The sequence below is a fragment of the Anolis carolinensis genome, unplaced genomic scaffold, assembly GCF_035594765.1.
Source record: "Anolis carolinensis isolate JA03-04 unplaced genomic scaffold, rAnoCar3.1.pri scaffold_13, whole genome shotgun sequence".
Classification (NCBI taxonomy): Eukaryota; Metazoa; Chordata; class Lepidosauria; order Squamata; family Dactyloidae; genus Anolis; species Anolis carolinensis.
Window position 1 is genome coordinate 3,149,159 of NW_026943824.1, and position 10,401 is coordinate 3,159,559.

A 10,401-nucleotide genomic window follows, 5' to 3' on the forward strand; every position below is an offset into this window, starting at 1 on the left:
AAAGAGTTCTTCTCTCACCCACAGATATATATAAACCTTCCTTGCCTAGTTTTTCCATATACCTCACAACCTCTGAGGATGCCTGCCATAGATGTGGGCGAAACGTCAGGAGAGAATGCTTCTGGAACAAGGCCATACAGCCTGAAAAACATACAACAACCCTGATTAACTACAACATTCACACTGGCCTCCAACTGACAAAGAGTTCTTCTCTCACCCACAGATATATATAAACCTTCCTTGCTGAGTTTCTCCATACCTCACAACCTCTGAGGATGCCTGCCATAGATGTGGGCGAAACATCAGGAGAGAATACTTCTGGAATATGGCCGGAAAACATACAACAACCCTGTGATCCCGGCCATTAAAGCCGTCGAGGTGTCATCCTGTGGCCTACCAGACGGATGTCCTCCCAAGATGAAGCCCGCGCCTCGGAGCCCCCCATCTCTAGGCAACCTGACCTGGACGCGGCTGGCTCTTCTTCTCCTCCCGCCCGGCTTCTCCTGTTCCCACGGAAAGAGCCCCGCACACAAGCGGCTCCAAAGCCTTTCTCAGCCCCCAGGAGAAAAGGGGCTTTGTTAGCCGGCCCGGGGAGACAGCGTGAGAGCCGAGCCGCAAGGCACTGGGAAGCCGAAAGGACAAAACGACCGGGAACAAAAAAAAGGGGAGCCAGAAGAAAGACCCAAGCCATGAGAAAAAAGGAGAAGCCTTTCCCAGGGTTGGCTGTAGGTGTTGAGGCCTTCCTTCCCACCTCCGGACTGCACAGAAAGACAAACACAGAATGCGGCAACTTGTTCCCTCTTGCAGACTCAACTTTTAGAAAATATTTGGTATAATTGCAGCCCAGATGGTGCTGGCAGGTGGCACCAAGGGCTGCTGGACCAACCTTTTGTTTCCAGGTGATGGACAGGTTTGTCTCTGAAACTTCTGAAACTTAGGAGCTGCCGGTAGGGAGAGCTAATTCACAAAGAAAAGGACATTTGGGAAAGTTGGGGCAGGCAAAGCACTGCATTCTAGCTCCCAACATCCTACATCAGTGATGGCCAACCTATGACACGCGTGTCAGCACTGACACGCCTAGCCATTTTTGCTGACACGCTGCCGTATGCAGATTGATTGGATGACTATGTCTTTTGTGGCCAAATTTGGTGTGATTTGGTCCAGTGGTTTTGTAGTTTACTCCATGGGAATTATGCACGTTACATTTCTATATATATAAAAGGGTCATGAAATTTCGGCCTAGGACAAAACAACAAAACTACACATCCCAGAAACACTAAACTTGGCAGCACAACCCCTCATCCATGCCTCTACGTTCATACAACAAAAAGAAGAGAAAAATAAAGTCCTAATTAGAGGGAGATAAATAATTGTTTGTATCCAAATGCTACCAGTTAGAAGACTAAGCTCCGCCCACTTGGTCTCCTAGCAACCCACTCAGCCCAGGGGACAGGCCTCACTTAGGCCTTTTCCACACTGCCTATAAAATACAGATTATCTGATTTTAACTGGATTATATGGCAGTGTAGACTCAAGGCCCTTCCATACAGCTATATAACCCATTTATAATGGACTTAATGTAAGGTAAAACCTTTACCCTTTACCTTAACTACCACCAATTCCTCAATACTTTATTTTCCATACCACCATACTTCACCACAGCAATGCGTGGCCAGGCACAGCTAGTTTTATATATATATATGTATGTATGTATGTATGTAGCATATTATCATATTATTACTATTATATTATTATTACATTATTCATTATTCATGACTACATTGAAACTAGAATAGAGAGAAATCAGTGTGGAAACTGCGAGAGGTACCATAGATCGTTGTACATGGAAATAAGGGTAGTAAATAGTTTTTGATTTATTAAATACAGTTATATATTTTTGTTATTTAAACTCTACATATTGCAAAATTATGGGTTTTTTCTCGAAGTGACACACCACTCAAGTCATGCTAGGTTTTTTGGTGAATTTTGACACACCAAGCACAAAAGTCCTACATTGTCCTACATTCATGATGGGATTTGTAGTCTGAGAGAGTGGGCAAAGCACAGCCTCCCAGATGTTGTTGCACTCTAGCTCCCAACATCCTTCATCATGATGATGGGACTTGTAGTCCGAGAGCATGTGGAAGGAGACATGATTCCCATCCATGTATTAAAGAGAGTCGGAATCCACGTTGGAAGCAGTCTCGTGATCATCGAATCCAGGCAACAGCAAACTTCAGCCCTCCGGGTGTTTTGGACTCCAACTCCCACAATTCCTAACAGCCGATAGGCTGTTAGGAATTGTGGGAGTTGGAGTCCAAAACACCCGGAGGGCCGAAGTTTGCCCATACCTGCCCTAGTCCAACTCAATCCAACATTTTAGTCCAGAACGTTGGAAGGAATGGGTTGCTGTGAGTTTTCTAGGCATGTCCCAGAAGCATTCTCTCCTGACGTTTCACCCACATCTAGGGCAGGCATCCTCAGAGGTTTGTGAGGTCTGTTGGAAACTAGGCAAGTGGGGTTTATATATCTAAATAACTCATTGTCTGTAGGAGGCAAGTGTGATGGTTGCCATTAGCATTGAAAAGCCTTGCAGGCTTCAAGGCCTGGCTGATTCCCGCCTGGGGGGAAATCAAGGCACACCCTGCCGCACATTGAGCTCTAGTTTTTCCAATGAATATCTCGCAGAGTCTCAACCGATTCATGTCCAGGGTGGGAGAAAGAACTCTTGCCTGTGTGTGAATGTTGCAATTAATCACCTTGATTAGCATTGAAAAGCCTTGCGGCTTCAAGGCCTGGCTGATTCCCGCCTGGGGGGAAATCAAGGCACACCCTGCCGCACATTGAGCTCTAGTTTTTCCAATGAATATCTCGCAGAGTCTCAACCGATTCATGTCCAGGGTGGGAGAAAGAACTCTTGCCTGTGTGTGAATGTTGCAATTAATCACCTTGATTAGCATTGAAAAGCCTTGCGGCTTCAAGGCCTGGCTGATTCCCGCCTGGGGGGAAATCAAGGAACATCCTGCCGCAAATTGAGCTCTAGTTTTTCCAATGAATATCTCGCAGAGTCTCAACCGATTCATGTCCAGGGTGGGAGAAAGAACTCTTGCCTGTGTGAATGTTGCAAAGAATCACCTTGATTAGCATTGAAAAGCCTTGCAGCTTCAAGGCCTGGCTGATTCCCGCCTGGGGGGAAATCAAGGCACACCCTGCCGCAAATTGAGCTCTAGTTTTTCCAATGAATATCTCGCAGAGTCTCAACCAATTCATGTCCAGGGTGGGAGAAAGAACTCTTGCCTGTGTGTGAATGTTGCTATTAATCACCTTGATTAGCATTGAAAAGCCTTGCAGCTTCAAGGCCTGGCTGATTCCCGCCTGGGGGGAAATCAAGGAACATCCTGCCGCAAATTGAGCTCTAGTTTTTCCAATGAACATCTCGCAGAGTCTCAACCGATTCATGTCCAGGGTGGGAGAAAGAACTCTTGCCTGTGTGTGAATGTTGCAATTAATCACCTTGATTAGTATCGAAAAGCCTTGCAGCTTCAAGGCCTGGCTGATTCCTGCCTGGGGGGAAATCAAGGAACATCCTGCAGCACATTGAGCTCTAGTTTTTCAATGAGTATATCGTAGAGTTTCAACCAATTCAACCTAGTTTGTGGCAGCCAACATTTCTGGAGCACAACAACTGGTTTCTGTATAGGATCAAATACAAGTTGCCCATCAGTTGACAACCGAGGGAGGGATATTTGGGAATTGCTGGGAATTTTAACCGTCCCACCCCAATCCCACCCTCCCTTTTCTTTCCCTGTCTTTCTTTCTGTCTCTGCTTTACATCTGACAAATCCAGCCCAGCAAAGCCAATCGCATTTCACGCCCCTCATCGTCTCAAGGAGAATCAAAGGGGAGAAAACGGGGCAGCAGGAGAGGATTTAAACAATTTATTGAGTCCCCGGCACCCAGACCAAGGGGAAAACCCATTCCTTTTGCATATCCTTCCAAGGCACAAAAGCCGTGTCTACACTACAGTTCGACGCCACTTTCACGGCCACGGCTCAACGTGATGGGATCCTGGGAGTTGTAGTTTGGAGAAAAGCCAGCACTCTTGGGCAGAGAAGACGAACATCACTGTATAATTGCAGCTCCCATTATCCCATCACCATCGACGTGGTATCAAACTGCATCCATTTCACAGTGTAGACATGCACAGAGACTTGTGTAATGGGTAAACAAACATCATAATAATAACAATAATAATAATAATACTTTACTTATAACCCACCCTATCTCCCCGAGGGGAAGGAAAAATACTCTTTATATATTTTTGCAGATCCACAAAGGGCACAAAACAGTGCCGAAAGCACTAGAATCTTTCCAAGGGTTTCCCAAATCCAGGGAGCGCCAGGAGTCAAGTGTGTCCCTGAGCATGCACAGAGCGCATCTCTGCCAAACCAGAAGGGTTGGGTCAACATAAGGACTCCTATTTGGAGCTTGAGGCGCATTATTTTCAGCAGCTGCCTTCCTTCTATGCATTCCATCCCATTTGCAGAGAAGGCAAGTATACCCCTGAGCATGCACAGAGTGCTTTTTAGCAAAATAGAGGACTCCTATCTGCAGCTTGAAGAGCTTCACTTTGACAGACTGCCTTCCCTCTATGCATTCTGCCCCATTTGCAGGGAGTACCAGGAGTCAAGCGTGCCTCTGAGCATGTACAGAGTGCTTTTTAGCAAAACAGAGTTCCTATTTGGTGCTTGATGGGCTTCATTTTCAAAGACAAGGAGTGGCAAGTAGTCAAGTGTACCCCTGAGCATGCACAGAGTGCTTTTAGAACCCTTATTTGAAGCATGAGATTTTTTTTCAAGGCTGCCTTCCTTCTAGGCATTCCATCCCATCTGCAGAGAAGGCGAGTGTACCCCTGAGCATGCACAGAGTGCTTTTTAGCAAAATAGAGGACTCCTATTTGCAGCTTGAGGAGATTTTTTTTTCAAGGCTGCCTTTCTTTTATGCATTCTGTCCCAACTGCAGGGAAAGTGAGGAGTCAAGCATTCCTCTGAGCATGCACAGAGTGCTTTTAGAACCCTTATTTGCAGCATGAGATTTTTTTTTCAAGGCAGCCTTCCTTCTAGGCATTCCATCCCATCTGCAGAGAAGGCGAGTGTACCCCTGAGCATGCACAGAGTGCTTTTTATCCAAACAGGGCTCCTATTTGCAGCTTGGGGCGCTTTATTTTGAAAGGCTGCCTTCCTTCTAAGCATTCTGCCCCAACTGCAGGGAAGCCGAGGAGTCAAGCGTGCCTCTGAGCATGCACAGAGTGCTTTTAGAACCCCTATTTGCAGCATGAGATTTTTTTTTCAAGTGCTTTTTATCCAAACAGGGCTCTATTTGCAGCTTGGGGCGCCTTATATTTCAAGGCTGCCTTCTTTCTATGCATTCTGTCCCAACTGCAGACAAGGCGAGGAGTCAAGCGTGCCTCTGAGCATGCACAGAGTGCTTTTAGAACCCCTATTTGCAGCATGAGATTTTTTTTCAAGGCTGCCTTCCTTCTAGGCATTCCATCCCATCTGCAGAGAAGGCGAGTGTACCCCTGAGCATGCACAGAGTGCTTTTTAGCAAAATAGAGGGCTCCTATTTGCAGCTTGAGGAGATTTTTTTTCAAGGCTGCCTTCCTTCTAAGCATTCTGCCCCAACTGCAGGGAAGCCGAGGAGTCAAGCGTGCCTCTGAGCATGCACAGAGTGCTTTTAGAATCCTTATTTGCAGCATGAGATTTTTTTTCAAGTGCTTTTTAGCCAAACAGGGCTCTATTTGCAGCTTGGGGCGCCTTATATTTCAAGGCTGCCTTCCTTCTAAGCATTCTGTCCCAACTGCAGGGAAGCCGAGGAGTCAAGCGTGCCTCTGAGCATGCACAGAGTGCTTTTAGAACCCCTATTTGCAGCATGAGATTTTTTTTTCAAGTGCTTTTTAGCCAAACAGGGCTCTATTTGCAGCTTGGGGCGCCTTATATTTCAAGGCTGCCTTCCTTCTAAGCATTCTGCCCCAACTGCAGACAAGGCGAGGAGTCAAGCGTGCCTCTGAGCATGCACAGAGTGCTTTTAGAATCCTTATTTGCAGCATGAGATTTTTTTTCAAGTGCTTTTTATCCAAACAGGGCTCTATTTGCAGCTTGGGGCGCCTTATATTTCAAGGCTGCCTTCTTTCTATGCATTCTGTCCCAACTGCAGACAAGGCAGGAAGTCAAGCGTGCCTTTGAGCATGCACAGAGTGCTTTTAGAACCCCTATTTGCAGCATGAGATTTTTTTTTCAAGTGCTTTTTATCCAAACAGGGCTCTATTTGCAGCTTGGGGCGCCTTATTTTCCAAGGCTGCCTTCCTTCTAAGCATTCTGCCCCAATTCCAGGGAGAGCCAGGAGTCAAGCGTGCCCCTGAGCATGGCCAGAGCGCCTTGGGCTTACCATGTCCTTGTGGCGGGAGACCCAGGTGTCGAGGAGGAGCTGGAGGCGGCTCCGGTGGAACTTGGCGGTGGTCTTGACGGCCACGAAGACGTCCCGGGGGGAGAGGGTCTCGACGGGCGGGCGGGGCGGGCCGGCCCCCTCCGCGTCCCCTCCTTCCGCGACCCTCCGGCTCCGGCTCAGCTGCGAGAAATACGCCGAGAAGCTCTGCGGCGCCTCGGGCTCCGGCTCCGGCTGCGGCGCCTGCTGCTCGGCCACCAGCACCAGGAAGCAGGTCAGCATCGAGCCCGCCACGGACACCAGCAGCCTCTTCCCGCAGCCCGGCAGCATCCTCGTTTCAAGGCAGCGGCGTTCCTTTCCCGGCCGTTTCTCTTTCACTCTCGCCTCCTTCTCCGACCTCAGCCGCTGCCCGTTTGCCGCTTCGGAAGAGACGCTCCGCAGAGTGAGTTGGGGAAGGGGAGGGGCTTTCCTAGGCCCCGCCCACAAAGGAGGATTCAAAGGGAGGGGGAAATTAGGAGGAGGGGCAGGGGTCCCCAAACTACAGGCAGCCCACCGAAGCCATTTATCCGGCCCCCAGGGCACAAAGGCAGAAGGGGCTGGGCTAAATGGCCCAAGGGGTCTCTTCCAACCCTCTTTATTATTAATAATAATAATAATAATAATAATAATAATAATAATAATAATAATAATAATAACAACATATAATTTATTATTATTATTATTAATAATAATAATAACATTGAGGCTGGGTGGCCATCTGTCAGGTGTGCTTTACTTGTGCTTTTGGTGCACAAAGGCAGAAGGGAGCTGGGCTAAATGGCCCAAGGGGTCTCTTCCAACCCTCTTTATTATTATTATTATTATTATTATTATTATTATTATTATTATTATTATTATTAATAACATTGAGGCTGGGTGGCCATCTGTCAGGTGTGCTTTACTTGTGCTTTTGGTGCACAAAGGCAGAAGGGAGCTGGGCTAAATGGCCCAAGGGGTCTCTTCCAACCCTCTTTATTATTATTATTATTATTAATAATAATAATAATAATAACATTGAGGCTGGGTGGCCATCTGTCAGGTGTGCTTTACTTGTGCTTTTGGTGCACAAAGGCAGAAGGGAGCTGGGCTAAATGGCCCAAAGGGTCTCTTCCAACCCTCTTTTTATTATTATTATTATTATTATTATTATTATTATTAATAACATTGAGGCTGGGTGGCCATCTGTCAGGGGTGCTTTGCTTGTGCTTTTGGTGCACAAAGGAAGAAGAGGTTGGGCTAAATGGCCCAAGGGGTCTCTTCCAACCCTATTATTATTATTATTATTATTATTATTATTATTATCATCATCATCATCATCATCATTATAATTGAGGCTGGGTGGCCATCTGTCAGGGCTGCTTTGCTTGTGCTTTTGGTGCACAAAGGCAGAAGGGGGTTAGACTAAATGGCCTAAGGGCTTTCTTCCAACCCTATTATTATTATTATTATTATTATTATTATCATTATTATTAATATTATTGAGGCTGGGAGGCCATCTGTCAGGTGTGCTTTGCTTGCGCTTTTGGGGCACAAAGACAGAAGGGAGTTGGGCTAAAATTATTATTATTATTATTATTATTATTATTATTATTATTATTATTATTGCTTGGTGGCCAATTATAGTCCGGCCCTCCAACGGTCTGAGGGATTAATTGTGGAATTAACTCTTTCAAGGACTCCATGGATAAACATATGGGGTTGGGTGTCCTTGAAAGAGTTAATTCCACAATTAATCCTTGCCAGGCAAGACTGTTCATTAGCTGAAAGCGCATTGTTGGCTGACGGGCCTGGAAGTGTCTGTGGCTTTTTATGATGCGCCAAGTCACAAGCGCGGGACTCTATTCCTGGAATGAACTTGTCGCAGATTTCAAGTGGGGAGGCATGGTGATAATCCGTGCGGGAGAAAGAACACGTTGCAATGCCCAATGCACTTCGTTTAGGCAGCACGCAAGCCCAGAAATAGCCTGGGGGGACAAACATGTTTTTCTGCTGAGCGAATTCTTGGAAAGAGTTGCTGTTTTGGACCACAGATTCCAAAATCCCCCAGCATGGAGAGAGGCAAGGCCTTGGGATCATTGCTAGATCATTGCTCATCTCCGTTTCTAAGCCGAAGAGCCAGCGTTGTCCGTAGACACCTCCAAAGTCATGTGGCCAGCATGACTGCATGGAGCGCCATTACCCTCACGCCGGAGCAGTACCTATTGATCCACTCACGTTTGCATGTTTTTGAAATGGTAAATTGGCAGAAGATGGGGCTAACACCGGGAGCTCACTCGGATTTGAACTGACGACCTTTCAGTCTGCAAGTTCAGCAGCTCAGCAGTTAAAACCGCTGTGCCAGTGGGGGCTCAGATAAGCCTTCCCGCCGAGCAGTACCTATTGATCTACTCACATTTGCATGTTTTTGAAATGGTAAATTGGCAGAAGATGGGGCTAACACCGGGAGCTCACTCGGATTTGAACTGACGACCTTTCAGTCTGCAAGTTCAGCAGCTCAGCAGTTAAAACCGCTGTGCCAGTGGGGGCTCAGATAAGCCTTCCCGCCGAGCAGTACCTATTGATCCACTCACATTTGCATGTTTTTGAAATGGTAAATTGGCAGAAGATGGGGCTAACACCGGGAGCTCACTCGGATTTGAACTGACGACCTTTCAGTCTGCAAGTTCAGCAGCTCAGCAGTTAAAACCGCTGTGCCAGTGGGGGCTCAGATAAGCCTTCCCGCCGAGCAGTACCTATTGATCTACTCACATTTGCATGTTTTTGAAATGGTAAATTGGCAGAAGATGGGGCTAACACCGGGAGCTCACTCGGATTTGAACTGACGACCTTTCAGTCTGCAAGTTCAGCAGCTCAGCAGTTAAAACTGCTGTGCCAGTGGGGGCTCAGATAAGCCTTCCCGCCGAGCAGTACCTATTGATCTACTCACGTTTGCATGTTTTTGAAATGGTAAATTGGCAGAAGATGGGGCTAACACCGGGAGCTCACTCGGATTTGAACTGACGACCTTTCAGTCTGCAAGTTCAGCAGCTCAGCAGTTAAAACCGCTGTGCCAGTGGCAGCTCAGATAAGCCTTCCCGCCGGAGCAGTACCTATTGATCTACTCACGTTTGCATGTTTTCAAACTACAGTAGAGTCTCACTTATCCAACATAAATGGGCCGGCAGAATGTTGGATAAGCGAATATGTTGGATAATAAGGAGGCATTAAGGAAAAGCCTATTAAACATCAAATTAGGTTATGATTTCACAAATTAAGCACCAAAACATCATGTTATACAACAAATTTGGCAGAAAAAGTAGTTCAATACGCAGTAATGCTATGTAGTAATTACTGTATTTACAAATTTAGCACCAAAATATCATGATATATTGAAAACATTGACTATAAAAATGGCTTGGATTATCCAGAGGCTTGGATAAGCGTGGCTTGGATAAGTGAGACTCTACTGTATATATATTTGCAAAATCCAAACAAAGCTATTTCCCCCCTAGGCAGGAAGCAGCCAGGCTTTGAAGCTGCAAGGCTATTCAATGCTAATCTAGCTGGAGAATTCCAACATTCACTTTCCTCAAAGAGACAAGAGTTCTTTCTTTCTCCCACCCTGGACATTATTCCATAGATATATAAACCCCACTTGCCTAGTTTCCAACAGACCTCACAACCTCTGAGGATGCCTGCCACAGATGTGGGTGAAATGTCCTAACTCCAATGCAATACATTCAAGCTCTGACAAAATCCATGTGATGGGCTTGATTGGCCAAAAGACCAAAATAGAAACCCATCTGCAACTCAAAGGCTGTTTCCAAAGGACATGTCGACACAAGGACATACTCTGTCCCAGTCGCCTCTCCAGCTCTGGATGTTTCCCAAAGGACTGGCGGTGCATCAGACAGATGTTGGGCCAGCTGTTGCTGCTTC

At 46.5% G+C, this 10,401-nt stretch overlaps 1 protein-coding gene across 1 annotated transcript in view; it reads right to left on the reverse strand.

Moving 5' to 3' along the window:
* Positions 1–6,878, reverse strand: part of lfng (LFNG O-fucosylpeptide 3-beta-N-acetylglucosaminyltransferase) — a 43,131-nt gene extending 36,253 nt beyond the window's left edge. Inside the window, exon 1 of the mRNA XM_003226046.3 lies at positions 6,448–6,878. Within this exon, the coding sequence (XP_003226094.1) occupies positions 6,448–6,774 (327 nt within the window). The 5' untranslated portion in view covers positions 6,775–6,878. The remainder of the gene's footprint in view (positions 1–6,447) is intronic.
* Positions 6,879–10,401: the final 3,523 nt, after the last annotated feature.